The sequence below is a fragment of the Garra rufa genome, chromosome 6 (genome assembly GCF_049309525.1).
Source record: "Garra rufa chromosome 6, GarRuf1.0, whole genome shotgun sequence".
Classification (NCBI taxonomy): domain Eukaryota; kingdom Metazoa; phylum Chordata; class Actinopteri; order Cypriniformes; family Cyprinidae; genus Garra; species Garra rufa.
The window spans coordinates 27,074,911-27,097,062 of NC_133366.1; the positions used below are offsets into that span (position 1 = coordinate 27,074,911).

Consider the following 22,152-nt stretch of genomic DNA (forward strand, 5'->3'; position numbering starts at 1 on the left):
CTCCACAACACTTTAGCGGATTCTGACTAAACTTGGTATGTGTTATAACAAGCATGACGTGAGGACAGCACCACCTACGGGTCAAAAGATATAAAATATTGATATTTCTGTTTGGCCAAAAATCTAAACGTTTGGCATGCCGAATCAAACATGTTGGCCTTTTTGGGTATCGGCCATTTTGAGTTTTGTAGTAAAATTCTTTATCAACAAATGTCTTTAACGGGGGTCTCCAACCCTGTACCTTGAGAGCTACCATGCTGAAAAGTTCAGCTTCAACCCTAATCCAACACCTGGGGCCTCATTTATAAAACTTTCTTACACACTGATTTGATCTTAGAGTGTTCGTACGATCAAATCCACGTCAAAGTACAGATTTATAAAAAACGTCTTTGACGTGGAAAAGTACTTATCTCCACGTCAGATTCCAGCTTGGCGTACGACCGTTTCCTTGTGGTAATGCCGGGTATTGCAGATAGTTCAGCCTCACTATAATTTGATTTCTTGCGCTCCTTTTTACTTGCCATTGTCACAGAGTTTTTGACAGAGAGGAATGAGCTCATTTTATTATGTTAATTATGTTATGTTAATTAATTAAGCAGGGGCGTTTCGACGGCGGAACATTCAGCTGCACACAATTCCACGATCATTTGTGATTTATAACCGAATGACTGGCGTACGCATGGATTTCGTGGTACGTTCGTTTTCTCTGAATCGCTCTTACGATCAAATCAGAAAAGTTCTTAGATAAAATCAAGGATGGTTTCTACGCAAGTCTTTATAAATGAGGCCCCTGGACCAGCTAATCAAGGTGTTCAGGGCTACTTATTTTACAGGGTTGGAACTTAAGTCTGCAATAAGGTAGCTTTCCAGGAGCAGGGTTGGAGAACCCTGATCTTAACTAAGTAATTAAAGACAGCTCCTTAGCTCTTCATTTTACCTCTGCTGTACTTAGCCCCTATATTGCTGCTTGCAGCTATATTTATTGTTGAATTTAAACTGTTTAAAACTTTTGAAGGACTTCTTAATTGTGAAAAAAGTGTTTATAACTTGGTTAAAATAGAATTATGACTTTCAAGCACTTAACCACATGCAGAAACTAAACCATCAACATCAGTACGCATTAAGACATTGATTTATTTTTCCATAAATTGCTTAAAACAGGACAGTCTCTGTAATTTGGTAATTGATCAAGTAGCACCTGTAGATGCAATTCATGAAATTGCATTTTGCAATTTAAAAGAATCAAAAGATGCACATCATATTTACCACAGAAACAGTGTGGAGTTTCTGTGACATGCTTATAATTGATACATTCTTGACAAAATGTGTAAAGTTCAAGCTGCACCTGAAGTTGAATGGATGAGATGCATTTACTGTGCCATTTTATGCTGTAAAAATTCAAATGCACAGCATTAATGCTGCCAACAGTCCAAAACAGGGCATTAGCAGTGTAGCTAGAGCACATGTGCACAAATAACAAAGCTTTAGACTTATGACAAAGTCAGTTATCAATCCCTGAATGTACTGTGCAACTCCAGAGGATTTAGCCCATCATGTAAATGATCAGTGCACAAGTCTATATTTAAGGCATGACACTAACGTGGGAATTAAAGAACATCATGATCGTAGGATTCTTGAGGATTTTTTAAATAAAATTAAAAATTCACCTTAATATATTTTAAAGGCTTATTTTTTAAAGCCTGTATTCAGTGGTATCCACCTTATTTTTGCAGTGCAGAAGTACTACTTTCAGTGAATAAATATAGGTAATAGTTAAATAACTACAAGAATAACAAGTGCAGTAATTGAAAAAAATGTGCTATAAAGTATCATAATCGGATTCACATTGAAAATAGCGTTGGATACAGTATAAATTAAATTGGAATACTATATTTAAATAAACACATTTTTTTGTCTAAAACATAAGAAATTGGATCTTTTTGTGTGCATCTCTTAAGCAAAATATTCACATTTAAATGTGTAAAAAGTGTTCACCTGCAATTGTTCATTTAAAGAGATATTTCTACCTGATTTGATCTATACAGATTAGTATAGTTAATATAAATGAATCTATTTAGGTTAATTCAGCTTAAATATTATATCAGATCCTTTAGATGTTAACATTTTTAAGTTACTAAGTAGCTAATCATTAGTTCTTTTTTGTTAATGTGTAAACATACTCAAAATCACATGTATTTACAAATGCTGCAAATAAATAAAGCTATAGTATAAACACACATAAAGCTACACACAAACATAGTCAATAAACAACATCCGACAACAACTATTTTTCTTCAGTAAAAAACTTAAAGCTGTTAAAAAACTAAGCTGTCGAAATTCCCTTTTTCCTATAAAATAAGGCAATACTTAAAAATACGTAAGTCAGCAATCTGAGTGTGTTCTCTTTTAAGACATTATTAGTCTCTTCTTTTGCACTTTATCTTCATTATAGACTTTTGATAATTAATACTTTGTATTTCTGTGCATTTCCACTCTGCATTCGGACATTCATAAACAAATCCTGAGCTGTGACTCCAGATCCATATTAACAGACTGCAGTCTCCTCTTCTGTCTGTCATCTTTGAGTCATCTAGTCTTGCGATCATTTAGGACCATCTGGTGTCCGTTGGGTTCCAGGCCGTCAAGTTTGAGGTGGGCCTGACTATAGCGGTGGATCAGAGCTCCAGGAAGTAGAGCCACACAAGCGATCATCAAGAGCTGCAAGATGGTGCCCCATGAAAAGATGTCATCCAAAGAGTGGATCTCGGACAAGATGGCTCCCGTACGGACACAGATAAAATTATAAGGGATTAGACCTGGGGAAAAAATTAAGTGTTTAAGTCCATGAGGGTTGTTTTTCAACAGAAGCTGTATTTTTACTTCATAATTGTTTAGAGTCTGGCCACCTAAAAAAACTATAAAAGGTCTCAATGGAATCATTAGGAAATTTTTGAAAAAAAAAAAAACAAACATTAATTTATAAATAATGAACATGTACTGTAGGCTCACCAATGAGGATGGAGAAAAAGAATATGGGGATGGGGATGTTCAGGATTGGAGAGGTGACATTCAGAAACCAGTTTGGTGTCATGGGAAAGAACCGTAGAAAGAGCAAGAAGAAGAACAAACCACTCCTGTTCTCTTCCACCTAGAGAGAGATATATCATGTGCATATGTTGCATTATGTTTCAACACCAAAGATCTATAGATGACATGGCAATAATTATTATGATCAGGGTTGCCAAATTGGGCTATTTTCAATCACATTTTTTCATCACATTCAAAGTTTCTTTAAAAAAAAAGATTTTTATTTTGTAAACTTAAGTTTAACTATGTTTTCCATGTATACATTGCTTTATATAGATATTAGTAGTATACTTAAATTGGCCCACGTTTTAGTTAAAAAAAAAGGTATATAGTACAGTACACCCCCTCTGAATAAATAGAAAAGATGTATTTTCTTAATGATCACTAATGTAATTAATGGAAAGATGGCTAAATTAAAATGTACAAAATATATGCCAATATTTTCTGTAAAATAAGTAAATTAACCAATTTTGTTTAAATAAATGATTATAGAAATGAGTACACCCTAGATTTAATTCAGCAAATGTATAATATTCTAGTACTTAGTAAGTCCTCCAGAACTTTAAGTATACTGCTCTGACCCTTCTTGGCACTGAGTGTACAAGTTCATGACAAATTTTCACATCTGTCCTGTTTAACTTCTGGAGGACGACCTCCTTAAATACCCTGGTCTGTAACGGAGAGTTTGGCTCAGCTCGTCTCTACAGAATCCCCCACAGCCGCTCAAGAGCATTAAGATTGGTTAAAATACATGCCCACTGAAAGATCTTCACCTTGGGAGAATCAATATCTTCATTGTCATGCTGAAAAAATACCCAATAATGCAGGAAATGAGGGGAGGGTAGCATCTTCAGTTTCAGTTTTTTTGTATTACATCACACAGTGGTGTGTGACAGCATAAACTGATAAAGATAAAGCACAACTGCCTCACACCTTCAGCACTCATATATCCCTATATAAGAGCTTTACTACCACTGAGCGTCACTGTGGGAACCAGACACTTCTCACTGTACTCCTCCTCTAGCAAGATGCTTTTGATTAATCCGAAATGATTAACTTGATCTTTTGAGACCAGAGTATGGATTCCCAGAAGTCTATATTTTGTAAATATGGGCTGTGAAAAAGAGGTTAAATGAGTTTATTGTGCTATGGCTACAGTAGTGGTGACAACAAACATGCATGTCACTTCTGCAGGCTGTGTCATACTCTGTGAGATAAAGTGTCACTCCTTTTATAGCTTTTAATGGCTCTGAGACACTTGCATGGTATTTCAATGGCTCTTTTTCTAGCAAAAAATCACTTATCACTAAATGAAAACTTAAAGTGAAGACCTGATTATTTCAGGAGGCTTCTCACAAGTCCATCGTTTTTGAATGTCGGTGCTACTTCTGCTATATTTTCACACTTAAAACAATAATTTAGTATTCCTCCTGTAACACTGTCCTCTTTATACTAAGAAATAAGTCACCTGGCAGTTCTCTCCCAAGTGGTTTCCTTGTTGACAGCATTAAGTCTGTCATGTATGATTCAGTAGGCTATAAAATACTTTTAACTGTCAGGAAATTACTTTAAAATGTCTTTAAAAGTTTTGGTTCAATATACTTACCTGTTGATAAAATAAAGCCTTAAACCTACACTTTTTTTGTTTTATTTAGTACCTTTTAGGAGGGTGTACTCATTTTTGCAACACAACATTTGATAAGAAAATCTTATTTTGCTGAATAATTTTGACATTCTTCTTTGATAATTGATCAAGCAGGATTGTTGGAACATTATATTTTCAAAGAACCCTAACATGTCTTCTAAGTAAAGAGTAATTGCTCAATTTGTTAAGTTTTAGAGGGGGTGTACTCATTTATGCTGTGCACTGTATACATTTTAGTGTACTTTAAGCATAACAAAAGTAAACTTAGAGTACAGAATGTTCTTCTTCTGTGTTGTAAATATACTGTGAACTACAATTAAACTTATGCTGTTCATGCTAAACTTATGCCCACTTTTTGTCAACACCATCAGACATTTATTAAAATGTAATTCAAAGTGAAAATTCTGTCTTTAAATTACTCACCCTCATTTCATTCCAAACACGTAAGACCTAATTTCATTTTGGGTGAACCAGGCCTTCAATGTAGTTCTGTATCATTACTTTGTGTTATTATCATTATAGTTGTGGCGTGGACTCTTTAAATGCTATTCTTGAGCATTTAATGATTTAAAAAAATATCTAAATTCTTATCATTACAGCTATTCTCCTTGATGTGAACTGGCCTCAAGGGATAAAATTTTTCAGTTCGCACATTCCCTGGGAATTACAGTTCCCTTCCGGAGGGAACTCTACGCTGCGTCCTGGTTCAGGACACTATGGGAACTGCCTTCGGCATGACCGGTTCTGAAACAAGGTATAGAACAACGACAGTGAACTTGACACTGGCCGGCGCCAGCCTATGACATCATCAACAGGCGCCTGCTAGTATAAAAGCAGGTGCCTGAGAGCACAACACCATCTTTTTGTCTTCAGAGTCCTCTGTTCTAAACGAGTGAGTACAGCGATGCCTAGAGAAAGAAAACTGTTTAGGAAGTGTGCGGATCCGTGTCAGAGAAATCTGACACTTGATGACGCACACGACCTTTGTTTGGTGTGTTTAGGTGTAAGAGCACGCGCGCTCGGCTCTAGAAGAGCGGAGCGCGTTCATTGTGAGAGTTTCACTTTGAAGAAACTCCGTTCTCGTCTGGCCCTTTTCTCGAGGGAATCGGGCCATCCATCTGCCCCACGCTGCTCCGGTCCCGCCACAGCTGAGGCTGCTCGGCGGCTGAGATTGCGGGGCTCACAGGTGGAGCTGGCTGACGAGTTTGAGAGAGCGTTAATCGCTCGCGCACGTCAGCCGGAGACGAGAATGCGCTGCTAGCGGATGATGTGTTGTCTCTCACGTCCTCCGGTTCTGCAGCGAGTGCTCTTTTGGCTTCAAGCCAGGGCGAGCAGGAGGTTGAAATGGAACAAAAATGAGCTCGTTTGAGCCCATGCAGCCTCTCTGCCCCGCATATGAAGAGTTGATGTCTGTTATGGACCGTGCGGCTGCCCGCTTGTATCTGCAGTGGAAGCCCGCGAGGGAAGAGGCCGCTCTCGGCAGACTAGACAAGCGGCTTCTTCCGGGCCATGACAAAGCCAACTCCTGTGAGCCTCCCATTCCTTCCTGATCTGCTTAAGAGATCGAGAGGGAATGGGACAGGCCATATTCAGCCCGCATTCACAGGCATCGGCATGTGAATCATGCTGATGTCGAGGGAATGCATGGGCGCGGATATGTGACGATGTCTCTCGCTGACGGTTGCGAACTATCTCTCAGAGCGAGGGACATCGACCCTGAAGGCTCCAAAGGCACATATGCGGCAGTGGCCGGTGCTCCTCTGCACACGATGGCAGTGTTGCAGAGGCGCACCAGGCTGATCTGCTGAAAGATCTGGACCGAGCCCCGGGGGTTTGCATCCCTTGCCGGTCCACGCCTCCACCTAAACACCGGGGGGAAACCAGGCCCGTCCTGGCCCAAGGGCCAGAGACGAGGCCAGGTCGCCAGTGTGGGGCTACCTGCCCCTTCCTTTTCCCCTTGACTCCGGGGCTGGGCCAACGATGAGACTGAGGCTTCATCTGTTGGCCCGGTATGTGAACAGTAAAGACACTTTAATAAAATATTCAAGCGTGTATGTGTATGTTTTCTTTTGTCTACCAGCTCCGCTTGGGTGTTTACTATTGCAGTTTCGAGCTCCTCTTGAGTTCTACTGCCACCAAGTGCCGGGTGTAGCCAGGTCTCCCCTCGTTTTATAAAAGAAAACAGTGTGTAGAGACCTCCACTCGTAGAAATCCCCTCGTGGGTTAAGCGTTGTCAGGTTTTGAAACCTCCGCTAGAGTGAGCTTGGTATAGACATGATCCAACATACATATACATGCGAGAATATGTAAAAAAAAAAAAAAACCCTCTTGAGCGTTGTCAAGCTGCTTCAAGCGAGAAATCGCTCTGCTGAAGCTTCCGCTCACTCAAACCCTGCTAAGAGTAATACTCTTCTTGCATGAGTGTAGTCAGGTACCTTCCCTGTGTATTTTCATATACACATATGTGAGACCTCCACTCCTAGGAGTTTGTGTACTAGGGTGAATAGAGCGTCGTCAAGGCTCCCTCTCTGAGAGAGAGATGTTTTACTGAAGCCTCCGCTCTCTTTAAAAAGCCCCGCTTTGAAGTAGAAATCTTATATATTTGGCTGTCAGGCCCCATTCTGGGCCTCGCTAAATTACCTTCTGGCATTGTGACCCAATGCGCCAGAATTGAGTGTAGCAGGCCTAGGAGGCCTCCTCTCTGTGAAGTCCTCTGTAAAGAGAGACATATAAAGATAATACTTCTTAGCGCTGAATGTAGCCAGGTCATTCTTAGACCTCCATTCATGAGAGCTTTTTACTGGGTCGAGTGTTGCTAGGCTCCCTCTATGTGAGGTGTTTCTGTTAAGCCTCCACTTCCCAGAAATACAGGCCAGGAAAACACAAGGTTAAGGCAGCTTGTGAATTCTTTTCGTGGACCTGTCACTACAAGCGTTGAGTGTAGTAAGGCCTCCCTTCCTTGAGAGGGCGTGTATACCAAGGCCTCCACTCGATAGAGCTTCCTCAGTTGAGCGTCGTCAGGCTTGTTACGTTCGAGAGAGCTTGTAACCATTAAAGCCTCCCTCACTGAAAGCTCCGCTTCCGGGTTCTGCTATCGCCCGGGAATAATACAGGTGTCTTCCTCGCGAAATGCTTAGAGCACCTTCTCAAAACCACGTTAGTGGTGTCTGCTCACACAATGGTTTTGAGCATTCCCTAAAATCCACACGAGTGGTAAGTGCACTACAAAAATAGGCACTTTACTAAAATCCATATTTATGGTAAGGATCCCTCCCGTAAAGGCAGGGTCCTTCTTCAAATCCCTCACGGGTTGGACCACGCAGGATAATCCTCCGTGCCCATTCTTCGAGTTGGTTCCAAAACCTTTAAGTTTTTTCAACTCCTTTGATAAGCACAGTGTAATAGGTCTCCCCTCTGTCACAGCCAACAGTACTGAGACCTTCACTCTCACAGTTATAGCAGCTAGCAGGCCCATGAGTGCCTCGCTGACTATTTTTTGGGGGAAGTGCAGTCTTCCACTCACCAAAAACTAGTGTTGTAGGCTTCTCTCCCTGGAGATGTAGTCTCGGAGCCTCCACTACACAGAGCTAGATGATAAATGAGAATTTTTCATTATTGGCGCTGACTGTGAGTATCTGCCTTTTTTTGAGCGTCGAGTGTAGTCAGGCCTCCCCTCGCCTAGAGCGTTTTCCTGAGGCCTCCACTCTGAAGAGTTTCCCTAGGGAGAGCGTCGTAGGCCTCCTCTCGTTTTAGAGAGTCTTTCTGCTGAAGCCTCCCCTCTCCAGAAGCTCCGCTTTCAGGCTCTGCTATCGCCTAGAGACTGCAAATCTGGTGATCCTCGCTATGCTCAGGGCACCCATTCAAAACCACATTTGTGGTGTTTGCTCACGCAAGTCTTTGAGCACTCGCTAAAATCCACGTGAGTGGTAAGTGCACTACTTAGGCACTTCACTAAAATCCATACTTATGGTAAGGTTCCTCCCGTAAAGGCAGGTTCCTTTCTGAAATCCTATACGGTATGGACCACGCAGGGCATTCCTCCGTGTCCATCTTCTGAGTTGGTTTTTTCAAAAAACCTTTTAGTTTTCCAACTCCAATCCAGATAGCACTGCTAGCAGGATTGAGTGTCGACGCCTTTCAGGCCTCCACTCTCCAGAAGAGCTCCAAAACGAAGGTAATTCTGTCGCACAGGCTAGTCAGCCTCGCGGATGACCTTCAGGATTAGAGTGTAGATAGGTCATAAGACCTCCACTCTCAGAGTTCTTCTTTGCTAAGCACGGAGGTGTGTTAGGCTCCCTCCTTGAAAGCCTCCACTCTCCAGACTCCACTCAGGTAGTACTGTCGCATGGGCTATTCAGCCTCGATGAACACCTGCAGTGTTGAAGTGTAGTAGGTCTTGGGACCTCCACTCTTAGAGTCCTTCTGCTGCTCGCAGAACATTGCCAGCCTCACTCGGAGTCCTTCGTTGCCTCCAGAGATTCACTAGAAATAGGCGGTCCGACTGCACAGGCTATTCAGCCTCGCGGACCACCTCTGGTGTTGGGTGTAGATAGGTCACGGACCTCCATCCTTAGAGTCGTCCTCTGCTGGGTGCAGAGTGGTACCAGGCTTCTTTCTTACCAAAGCCGCCACTTTGCAAAAACTCCACTCAGGTAGTTCCGCTGCACAGGCTATTCAGCCTCGCTGACTACCCTCAGTGTTGAAAGTGGAGTGGGTCACTAGACCCCCACTTTTAGAGTTTTCCTTTGCAAGACGCAGAGTGTTTTTCTGGCTTCCTTTGAAGCAGTCACTCCTCTGAACTCCCTGCAGGTAGTTCTGCTGCACAGGCTATTCAGCCTCACTGACTACCCCCAGGTTTTGAGTGTAGAGGCGCCACGGCACCTCCACTCTTAGAGTTGCACCCTGGAAGGCACAGAGTGTTGCCAGGCTTCCTTTCGGCGAAGCCTCCACTCCTCGGGAAATCTCCACTTAGACAGGCCTGCTGCACAGGCTATTCAGCCTCACAGGCCATCGTCAGTGTCAAGTGTAGTTAGGTCATGAGACCTCCACTCTGTAGATTCCCTCTGAGCAGAAGCTCCACTCAGGTAGTTCGGGTTGCATAGGCTATGCAGCCTCACTGAATACCCCCAGTGTCGAGTATAGGCTTTTTCCTCCGGGCGTGAGTGTAGCCAGGTCTCCCCTCACTGAAGGGCTAGTGAGACCTCCACTCCTAAGAGCTAGTGGATGCAATGTTGTCAGGTTTCCTCTCTTTTTAGAGAGTCTTTTATGAAGCCTCCGTTCTCCAGAAGCTCCGCTTTCAGTACTTTCAAGCGTGAGTGTAGCCAGGTCTCCCCTCACTGGAGGGTTATTTTGAGACCTCCACTCCTAAGAGCTAGTGGATTGAATGTTGTCAGGCTTCCTCTCTTTTAAAGAGTCTTTATGAAGCCTCCATTCTCCAGAAGCTCCGCTTCCCCATCTATACCTGTAGCACTGAATGTTGTCAGGTCCCTAGAGCAGGCATTCGCCCTGCCGAGACCTCCATTCCCTAAACTCCGCCCCTTATGTCAGGGCGTTTATGAGCTCCTTCACTTAGAGAGCTAAGTGTAGTAGGCTTCCTCTAGGCCTCCACGCTTGAGAGTTGCGTGCACAGGTAGCCGGGCTAGCCGTGGCAGGTCACTGGGCCCCAGCGACTCTCGCTGATGCAGGGGTGATTTCCTTCTTGACTCCTCATTCAGTCAGTTTGATCACCTGTCCCTCGGCATGGCGGCGTTGGTATAAGCGTTCCCATAGTGTCCTGAACCAGGACGCAGCGTAGAGTTCCCTCCGGAAGGGAACGTCTCAGGTTACGTAGGTAACCCTAGTTCCCTGAGGACAGGGAACGAGACGCTGCGTCTCAGGGCCATGCCTCGGGCCCTGCACAGACCTCCGTCCGACAAAAAGATGGTGTTGTGCTCTCAGGCACCTGCTTTTATACTAGCAGGCGCCTGTTGATGATGTCATAGGCTGGCGCCGGCCAGTGTCAAGTTCACTGTCGTTGTTCTATACCTTGTTTCAGAACCGGTCATGCCGAAGGCAGTTCCCATAGTGTCCTGAACCAGGACGCAGCGTCTCGTTCCCTGTCCTCAGGGAACTAGGGTTACCTACGTAACCTGAGACGTTTTTTACAGACGCTAGGACACATTTCTCAATACTTAGGTCACTTTTGCAAAACTCTTCACACAATTCTCCTAACCGACTTTCAGCTTGGCAAAGCAGTTCATTTCACATTCAAAATGCACTACAACTACCAAAACACTTTATTCAGGTCTCAAATAAACTCATTCTTCCAGAACACTAGCAAAGGTTGACAGCCGACAAACACACTTTGTCACCCACAAAACAATGAGCTAAAAAACACTAACAACATGTAGCATTACACAGTGTTTTCTTGTGTAAAACAAGGACACATCTCTGTTTATAATTGCAATATATGTTACTGGAATGAATCAGACATGATGCAGAATTCATTAATATTTTATGTTGTTTATCTATTTTAATTTTTTTGCACTAAGTAATTCCAAAATACAAGAATTTGTATACACACCATCCACTGATACAGAATACAATAGTAATGCTAATCTACTGCATTTTTAGATTTGAAATATGTTTCAATAAAATATTGCTGTTGAATTTTGCTGTCTTATTCAGTTTTGCATTATGTTATTGTTTTGAACATAAGTTTAACAGTTTTGAAAACAGTATGTACGCATGTGCAAAATGTCCTGTACGTACAAAGATTTTTGGGAGTTGTTGTGTCTGAGTGAGAAAAGAATTCATGAAATTTGAGAGATCATTGAGTCATTGAATGCATTTTGTGCCAAAACAATGATAATTGATCCTCAGTTTAGCCCACATAGACTTCTGTTGTGCTCACTGTGTGAAGAGTTTTGCAAAAGTGACCTAAGTATTGAGAAATGTGTCCTAGCGTCTGTAAAAAACTGTAAACCCATAACCTTGGCATTGCTAGCATCATATGCTACTGTTTGAGCTGAAGTACATGCAGAGTATAAACAAACAAAATGCCAAGTCACACATACACCCACGGACTATTTTTAGAATATTCATTAATGGAAAATCCCTCTGTCATGCGCTAAACACCCAGAGGTGACCCACCATTCTCTGCAGCATCGCCACCTTCTCAGGGAAGAACCTGACAATGTGGCGTTTGCCAAATGTACGGGACAGCATGTAGCAGTTGGTGGAACCCACTGTAGTCAAAGTGCAGGCGATGAGGAGTCCATGCCACGGGCCAAACAATGCCCCTGCCAGCATGTTCTAGACGTGAAGAGAAAATTGACAGTGAAAGTTGTTCTATTAGGTCATCAGCTATATATAGTCATAAAGAAATAACTGTTTGTATATACTGGTTGTGAAAAATTAGGTACCCTTTTCACCAAACACTTTTACACCAAAAAGTGGTAACCTGCAATTGTTATCTTAAAGTCTTTTTTAAACCTTATTTAACTCATAAACATATTTTTTTTGGTATAAATGAATTTTTGAATTTTTAAAAAGAGTAATGGCATTTAGAGAAACTGGTGATAAAGCTTTTAGTTCAGTCTAATGAGGTGTTCCAAGCCGGTCTACTAATAGTGTCCCAGAGTAGGCCTCTGTTACCAACCAAAAAGGATGAGCCTGGAATGGCGAAGGACTGCTTGTAGAGGTAGGCACTGCAAAAGAGGATGAACACATAGCCAGTGTGTTCTGTCTTATAGAACTTCAACAGCTCGGCTAGTTCCCTCAACTCATCTAGATCAGATGGGAACTTCAACCTAAAGAAAACATAAAAGATAGTTTGGATCAGTAAAACAATGGTACTAAACTTGGCATGTTTCTGTTGTCATCTCAGACCGATTAGAGAGTGGTTGTCTTTAACCTATCAACCCAACCACTTACCCTTACAGGACTAAAGAGACTGATATGAAGTAGGAAGAGGGTTTTAGTCAATGGATTGAGTGGATACTGTGGGCTTTAGTTAAATGACCTGAGCATAATGATTTGAAAGCTCACTGTTGCCCTCTAGTGAGACACTGCAAAAAGTGGTGACCTGCAATGGTTCCTTAAGAGTTATTTCCACATGATTTGACCCATACAAAGTAATTTTGCTGGTATTAATGAATGTTGATTTAGTGATATTAAATAAGTCACCCTTATTTATATAGCGTTTTTTTACAATACAGATTGTGTCAAACCAGCCTTACAAAATTAAACAGGAAAATTGTGTGCCGATAATGCATCTAGCCTCAGTTTAATTCCAAGTAAAAACAAAGTCAGGTTCCCATGGTCTTGGGTCTGGGGATCTGTCTCTGGGGCTCATCAAAAATAACATTTTTGAGTGGATAATAAAATACTTTCTGAAATCAGACTTTAAATTCATACGTGAAGTAATCTCTTTGCAATGTCCAGATCAGAAAAGAGTGAGTTTTTTTTTTTTAAAGAAATACAGGACAAATCTTACATGCCTCTTTCACAGTCTTAAAATGTATTAAATGAGTGATTCATTAATTTAGACCAGGGGCTTTCATCAAGTGTAACCACAAGGTGTTACCATGGTTGTTTCATTGTTCCTTGCAAATGAAAAGGGTCATGACATGAGAAATCAAATTTGCCTTGATCTTTTGGCATATAAGAGGTCTTTGTACCATTAAAACATAGCTTAAAACGTTCTCCTCATTATAAACGAAGCATTTATTGAATCAAGCTCCAAAAATGGCTCTTTTGGATCTGAGGTGAAAGATGATGTCATCTGGGCACAAACATTTGCATAAACCAGTGGTTCTCAATTCCAGGGGCAAGGACTGGAATTGAGAACTGCTGGCATAAACGCTGCCTCCAGAGTAACACAACAAAGAATAGTCATCTTCTCACAATAGGCCCCACCCACTGATGCTCAACGACTGACACGCTGAATGTGAGTGTCGTGTCGCATCAAAAGCACAAGAAATAACAACTGCTGCTATCTAGTCTACACTGGATACAGTAGGCTATACAGATGCGTGTTCACTTTAAGTCTTTTGTCAGGAGGACATATGGAGTGAAAGAAAGTTTGCTTTGATCGTGTCTGAGGATTTTTTGGAGCATGTTGTTTTGTAGATGAGGCACAGTGTCATGGAGAGTTCACAAAGAAACATTTGTTGAAAGTTGAAGCGGTACTAGATCTGACTGCAGCTGCATTACAAACTGTAAGTGAATTATTTCATAATGCTTTGTCCGGAAATGACCGTTTTTTTTTTTGTTTTTTTTTTATCATGTTGTCAAAACACTCACTTGCAATAGTGAAGGGACGTTGATACTGTTTCCTATGCAACCACGTTAGCCAATCATAACAGTGGCTGATTACTGACAAGCCTGAAAGGATACACCCCTTAAAACAGCCGTTTTTGACAAAAGATCAGAATGAGGGTAGAAAATAATAAATTGACTGCATATTTATGTTTTTTTTGTGCAAAAACAGTTTTTTTACATTATATGTAAACCTCAAAAAACATACTAAAATAATAAAAAAATATATTAAAGGAGTAGTTCACTTTCAAAACAAAAATTTACAGATAATGTACTCACCCCCTTGTCATCCAAGATGTTCATGTCTTTCTTTCTTCAGTCGTAAGGAAATTATGTTTTTTTAGGAAAACATTTCAGGATTTCTCTCCATATAATGGACATCTATAGTGCCCCCGAATTTGAACTTCCAAAATGCAGCTTCAAAGGGCTCTAAACCATCACAGCCGAGGAAAGAAGGGTCTTATCTAGCAAAACGATAGTTATTTTCTAAAAAAAAAATTACAATTTATATACTTTTTAACCTCAAATGCTCGTCTTGTCTAGCTCTTGTGTGTACTCTGTGTAGAGATTAAAAAGTATGTAAATTGTAAATGTTTTTTTAAAAAATAAACGATCATTTAGAGCCCTTTGAAGCTACATTTAAATAGCATTTTGGAAGTTCAAACTCAGGGGCACCATAGGAGTCCATTATATGGAGAAAAAATCCTGAAATGTTTTCCCTCAAAAAACAATTTCTTTACGACTGAAGAAAGAAAGACATGAACATCTTGGATGACAAGGGGGTGAAATCTAAAATTACATGCCTATACAATTATATCAATATCAGATATTTAAATTGATGTGGAATGTAAGCATCTGTAAATAAACTACTGTAAATAAATAGATTGTGGTACTACTACATACTGTAAAAAGTAGTCACCTGCAAGTGTTACAGTACCTTACCTGATTTAACCCAGAAGATTTAGTTTGTTTGTATAAATTAATGTATTTAGGGTCAGCGATAATAAATTAATATTCTTGTTGAATAAAACCAGGTAGCTTCCATTTTTAGTTTACCATTTTTTTCTTTCATTGTACAATAGGCTTTAATTCACCAAAAGATCGTTGAAGATGTTTGAAGGCCACTGATCAAGACACTACCTTGTCAGCAAGATGAGACAGAAAGACTAAAATCTGCCCTCAGCTTGAGTGAACGAATGAAATATGATACAGCAACTGGACGGAAATAGCCTCTCAGCTGTGGAAATGCGCATGTGTGTGTGTGGTTTGGCTGTACTTGTCGGCCAGATTGTTGAAAATGTCTTTAAAGACACCTAACATGATCGTCAATAAATATGTGGATGTACCATAGACAGCAGATGAATCACATCTTGTGCAGTCGTGAGTAATCTAAGCTCCTTACTGCCGTCCAGGGGGTAATATGGGCACGCAATGGGGCGGTATTCCCCACCCATGTGCCAAAACTGAGGTTTTGATTTCACATACGTACCCAGTGTGACGAATATAAACATGTGATACGCTCCATGCTGAGTGCATACTGAGTATGTTTTCTCACAAGAACAAACAATATGAGAGCCTTCAGTGGAGAACGAAATGTTTAAGTCTTAATACGCAAAACTATTTTTAAAATCCTGACATGTTTGACCTATTAAAGTTGTCCTTGAAACAGCTGATTTTTATGGCTATATACTGTAAAACATGATACATGCACATATGTTAACACAAAAATTCCCTTCTCTTATAACCATGGGAATTCCCACCAAAAGATTCACACAGCTATAAGTACACAGGCCACAGCTGTCTCTGCCATCTCTGCTGAACAGCATGTGAAAAACTTCATCTCAACCTCCTCAGCAGATTTTCTCTCAGGGTACAGAGGAGTGAGCTAATCAAGAAATGAACCAAGACATACAGGACAGGTCACAAGACACTATAGAAAGGTCAGATCTTTGGACGGAATGTGATGAGGGTAGACATACGGCAGATCCGTTACCCAATTTGAAACTGCAGTGTCCTTTCCACTGGTTTTGTTATTCTAAATATCTGGACGACTTCAGAAAGTGACATATACTGTACGCGCACCGGGCTTTTGAGACCTCTCTTCTCTCATTTATTTATTCATGTGATTTATTTTAGCTTGCCATGCCAGAAAATACATGACACATATGAAGCCTCCAGATATCTCTTTCTTTCCCTCTTTATATTGCACATCTCAGCAAATTTAAAGGGTTTCAAGACACTCCAGAAGGCAGTTGTCTGATCTTATAACTGTCACCTCATGCCCTCTGCCAGGCTCCAGTTCTGAGACATGACTGCTATGTTGATTTGCATTCAGAGCAGACAAAGAAATAATTAATATAGAGTTTATTACATTAATATTTAAAATAATTACACGAAAAAATTATATGTTAGGCTCCAGCGTCCCCTGGATTTAAATGACAAGGGGTTTGGAAAATGCATGGATAATTTTTAAAAGAAATTAAAACTTGTATTCAGCATGAATGTATTAAATTGATCAAAAGTGAAAGTAAACACAAATTTAATGCAATGCAATTTAGAAATAAATGCATGAGTAAATAAGCAGTAGTATATTCATGCTTTCTCTAATAGTTATATATTTTAATACGTGGAAGATTTCAGGGCTTTAAATAAGGAGTTATGCTTATTAAGGCTTTGTTTATTAGCATATAGTATTCTGCTGTTATTACACACTATAGGACCAACAGGACTATGGCTGGAACTGTGGGGTCTTGGACTCTTTAATTAATTAACTGCTTACAGTCACACACAAACTAAGCAGACAATATCTGAGAACCAGATGTATAATAAGAACTCAGGATCAGTTCCTTTAGGTCCCTGTCAAGAAGGACAGATGAGACGCTGGAAAAGAACAAGAGTTTTGATGTGGGTTGCATTGTGAGCTACTTGAAGCGCCAATGCTCTGGACATTTCCCACACCAGGCCCAGAGATGCTCGCACAGTATAAAGTAACGCTGATGCGGAGAGAGCACAGGCAAACAGGAGCTGAATGTTCTGGAATATTTGCCACCATCAGAGAATAACTGCCAAAGTACAAATCCATCTCTCATCCTCTATAATTCTATGTCTTATTGTCCTAATATTTCTTTTTAGAATTAAGATAAGGGTGTTTTATTATAATAAATAAACTGATTTTGGATCAAACATACATGCAGGCAATATGGAAGAATGTGAAATGACTGAAGATAGAGTGAACTATTAAAAAAGAAAGACGGAGTTGTTCCACAGGTGAAAAGTAGCATTGTCACAAGGTGTATGTAGATGCTTCCCTTAGAAACAGTGTGGACTTACTGCTACACTGCAGCATATTTTTACATAAGTTTAATGATTATGCATCATCAAATATATTATTAGTGGAAATGTATCATTAGTGGAAATAACTGGAAGCACTGTACAGTTGAGTTAAAGCACAAATATATGAAATGGGGCATCTTGCTAATCTACTAGAGTAAAATTCTCCTTTACCTGGAGCAAGAAGCCCTCAGGATAAACATGTAATGTAAAACACATCAAATATTCAATGTAAATGTATGCTTTTCCACAGTTTTGTTTAATAATTGAATTGAAGGCAGAAAAATCAAGTTACTGAATCCCGATCAAACAGATACGTTTGCAAGGTTAACTTATATAAATAATTTAGATAGGCCTACATTTTTAACGAAGGGATGCCATAATAGCAACAGACTATGAATTTAGATTGGACTATGGTTATGGGTAATAAAAAGATTGTAATTCATAATTCATAATATTAATATATATGTGTATAAACCTTCTCTAACAATCTTAAGGGGGCTTCTTAATGCAAAATAAAAATGAAAACAATATTTTTTTTAACCAATATGCTACAAATATAAACAAAAAAAAAGATTCATGGACTCATTTGTTTACATTTTTGAATGGGACGCTTTCACTGAATCTTTAACTTAATGTATTAAGTTAAAGATTCAGTGCAAGCGTCCAATTAAATAAATATATATTTTAATAGTTGAACCAATTAATCGAAAAGATCTGATTAAAAATACCAATTCATTCACGAATCGGAAGAAGCTTAACATTTAATTTAATTTAATGTTATTTATTTATATATGTTTTGTATGTTTACCTAAAATTATTTCCCATATTGTCATTTGTTGTGTCAGTTATTATCATCACATGTAAGACTGTTAAAATAACATATTCAGATGTTTAGCGTACCTGTAGGTATTAAAACACAAGTTTAACAGACGTGTTAATTACAATTTGACAGTTAATAGAGGATTTAATAGAATTCACATCGCTACAAACAATAGCAGAAGTAGGAGCTGCTCACAAAAAAGCACCGAAGATTAGACGCAGTGAGATATTCTACCTGAGTTCTTCCTCCTCCGGTTCATCGGCTGTGTGTTCAGGTTCATCGTGGTGAAGGCGGACGGCACGGGGACCCGGCGGCAGGAACAAAGAGACAAGCAGATACAAGTAAAAAGTTGCCGAGGCCACCAAGGCAATTAAACCCCAGATTGAGCGCATAGTCCCGGGCTAGATCTGTCTAAAAACGACACTGTTGCACTTGCTGCTACACCTGTTAAATAGCAGATCCGGTCAGTGGGCAGTTTATACATGTTACGTCTCCAGCCCATGGAAGTACGTGGACTTACTGTATTGCATCAATGTGTGTCAGTGAAACCCCTCATGAGGGTGGACCTATCTGTCACATGAGACCCCCCAAAATACGAGCCCATGGCGGGACTCTGGAACATGTGTAACTTTAAAAATACTTTAAAACTCCCTTTTAGACTATATGCTATAACAAAATTAGTATATGCTATTATTAGAGGCCATATTAACTTGTCAGTGCGTCATTTTCACAGCTGCAGAGTAATGACTCTCGTGGCATCCAAAAATGAAACTACAATTGTTTTTGAGCCATTATATTGATAAGGCATGAGCAGGTCATCAAAACATAAAACACAGTAAGTACACAGTACACAACACTTTTTTATTTAATTTATTTGTTGCTTTAAGTCAAGTGTTACACACTGTGGTTTATTGTTACTTGTGAGCAGGATGGTTCAAAGCTTATAATTCTTTATTGAAATAATAGAAAGAAAAAAAGAGTTGCTGAAAAAAAGTGAGTCATAATATTACACTGTACTACAATAAAATACAGAAATATAACAAAATGTACACACCACAATTAATAAAGTCAATTGTGACCCTGGACCACAAAACCAACCAGTCATAAGTCACACAGATATAGTTGCAGCAATAGCCAACAATACATTGTATGGGTCAAAATTATCTATTTTTCTTTTATGCCAAAATCATTAGGATATTAAGTAAGGATCATGTTCCATGAAGATATATTGTACATTTCAAAACGTAATTTTTGATTAGCAATATTCATTGCTAAGATTTTTTCCAGATTCCAGATTTTCAAATAGTTGTATCTTGGCCAAATATTGTCCTATCCTAACAAACCATACATCAATGAAAAGCTTATTTCATTCATAAATCTTAATTTCCAAAAATTATTATGAGTGGTTTTGTGGTCCAGGGTCACAAATGTGCAAAAACGGTTACAAACGTGTTAACTGTGAAATACTTTATTCTACAATCTGATCATGAAAGAGAAAGAGAAACTATTTTCTCAATATAAAAATGCAAGATATTATAGGAATTATATAATGAACATGGTAATAAAAGTATGAGACTATAAAAACGTAAAGTGATGCCCAAAATATAAATTACATAAAAAAATTAAAAAGAATGTCAAGAATTAAAAGAATACAGAGTGCTGCAAATAAGAAACATTATTGGGTTGGTAAAGAACATCCATTCCAAATATTATGTGGAAAGAGAGGGAATGGTTTGAACACATTTCAGCAATTTTACTTAAATCAAGTGAAAAATTATATTGAGAAAAGGGATCTTATGCTGACCATTACAAGGTCTTTCACTGAGTACTACTGTCTTAAAATATGTATGGCACTCTTTGTTTTTTCTTCTTTTTTCAAAGTTTTACACTTTACACCTGAAGCAACAACCTCATGTGTTTTAGTGGAGGACTACAAAAGTTTGTTTTATCTTGTTACCACATGATGGCAGAGTTGCCTTCATAATCAAAAGTCTAAACAGTTGTCAACACAGGTTGGTGTTGGAAAGATTTGCAATTCTTAACTTTTTTTTAAAACATTTGTTTAATAGACAAGTAGCTTACCCAAACTGCTGTTTAGAAATAAATTTATGAAACAGGAAAAAAAGTGATATTAGTAAGACATGAGCTGTGTCTGAAATTGCATACTGTCTAGTAGGTACAGTAGCCTACTACATTTAGTTTTAAATTGACTAACATTAAAGAGAGTGTTCTTTATAATATGTGTAGTATTAATTAAATTTAAACATTCTACATCAGTCATGTTGCCATTGTCATGTTACATACAGTACAGTGTCAGTTGTGTTGCTTTACTTTCATTCACAAATCTGCTCCTGTGGCCTGATCGGATAGTAAATTGTCCATCAGATATGCATTTCAGAATCTTGCCGGAAATAGCAGGTCATCTGGGTGCTTTTAATAAGAGTTAATAAGTTGAGTTTTACCGTTTTGAAATCCATTCAGCCGTTCTCCTGTTCTGGCGATATCACTTTTAGCATAGCTTAGCATAGATCATTGAATCCTATGAGACCAATATAGCATTGCGTTCAAAAATGACCAACGAGTTTCGATATTTTCCTATTTAAAACTTGAATAATCTGAAGTCATATTGTGTACTAATACCGGCGGAAAATGTAAAGCTGCGATTTTCTAGGCCAATAAGATTAGGAACTACACTCCCATTCCGGCATAATAGTCAAGGAAGTTTGCTGCCGTAACATGGCTGAAGCATGGAATGAGTGTAGTTCCTAATCTTATCGGCCTAGAAATTCGCAGCTTTACATTTTCCGCCGGTATTAGTACACAATATAACTACAGAAGAGTCAAATTTTAAATAGGAAAAAAATTTGGAAACTCGTTGGTCATTTTTGAATGTGATGCTATTGGTCTCATAGGATTCAATGATCAATGCTAAGCTATGCTAAAAGTGATATCGCCAGAACAGGAGAACGGCTGAATGGATTTCAAAACGGTAAAACTCAACTTATTAACTCGGGGAGAGTTGGAGAATGAGCCTATTTCCAAAAAAAGTGGAGTTTTCCTTTAAAGACCCTTTGAATGGTACTTTGAGGAACCAAAAATAGTTCTTCTATGGCATCGCTGTGAAGAACCTTTTATTTTAAGAGTGTAGTTCACCCAAAAATGAAAATCTGTCATGAATTACTCACCCTCATGTTCCAAATCTGTAAGACCTTTGTTCATCTTCGAAACACAAATTAAGATATTTTTGATGAAATCCGAGAGCTTTCTGACCCTCCATAGACAGCAAGTGTCCTTCCATGCATGCAAAGGAAAATAATTATTATTTTGGGGATTGTTTTTTTTTTTTTTTTGCACATACAAAGTATTCTCGTAGCTTCATAAAATTACAGTTAAACCATGTATGTAACAGACTATTTTGTCAATGTTCTCCACTAATGGCTGTCTATGGAGGGACAGAGATTTCAGATTTCATCAAATGAAAGGCTAAATGAAGGTCTTACAGGTTTGGAATGACATGAAGGTGAGTAATTAGTGACATAATTTTTATGTTTGGGTGAACTAAACCCTTTAAGTTGCAGTTAGGGCTTGAATAACATTCTAATATTTTTGTCTGACAGCAATATTTTATTCAGGAAAAGGCATTGGCATCACTTAGGCAAGAAAAAGAAAGCAAGAGACGTTTACATTTTTAATTAATGTTCCCCTTGAGAAAGTTGTTTCATCATCAAAGATTAAAATAACCTTCCCAGCATACTGCAGAGGCAGATTCATTGATAAAATTCTGCTGTGTGTATACTGCTGTGTAAATTCTCCACAGGAATGCCATGCCTGACTGGGAATTATAGATTGATAACAGGCACATTTGTCTCCACATTTACACGATTGGTTGAGGATCAACCGATTTGTATTGTGTGGAACATCTCTGATCAGTTGAACCAGTTCATTGATGGGTCGTTTGAATGCACGT

At 39.3% G+C, this 22,152-nt stretch overlaps 1 protein-coding gene across 1 annotated transcript; it reads right to left on the minus strand.

Annotated features, from left to right (window-relative positions):
- Positions 1-1,114: 1,114 nt before the first annotated feature.
- LOC141337501 (transmembrane protein 41A-B) lies at positions 1,115-18,690 on the minus strand. Its single transcript, XM_073843342.1, has 5 exons — positions 18,420-18,690; positions 12,372-12,522; positions 11,864-12,025; positions 3,010-3,148; positions 1,115-2,816 (listed from the first exon to the last, which is right to left on the minus strand). Exons 1-5 carry the CDS (start codon positions 18,575-18,577, stop codon positions 2,587-2,589), a joined length of 840 nt encoding a protein of 279 aa, XP_073699443.1. The 5' UTR covers positions 18,578-18,690; the 3' UTR covers positions 1,115-2,586.
- Positions 18,691-22,152: the final 3,462 nt, after the last annotated feature.

Excerpts from the sequence above, each read along its gene's own strand:
- LOC141337501 (XM_073843342.1), bottom strand. The coding sequence starts at position 18,577 with ATGCGCTCAATCTGGGGTTTAATTGCCTTGGTGGCCTCGGCAACTTTT. Across the intron at positions 3,149-11,863 it reads TGGCGATGCTGCAGAGAATG|GTGGAAGAGAACAGGAGTGG; the intron begins GTGGGTCACCTC and ends ATCTCTCTCTAG. Across the intron at positions 2,817-3,009 it reads CTTTTTCTCCATCCTCATTG|GTCTAATCCCTTATAATTTT; the intron begins GTGAGCCTACAG and ends TTTTTTCCCCAG.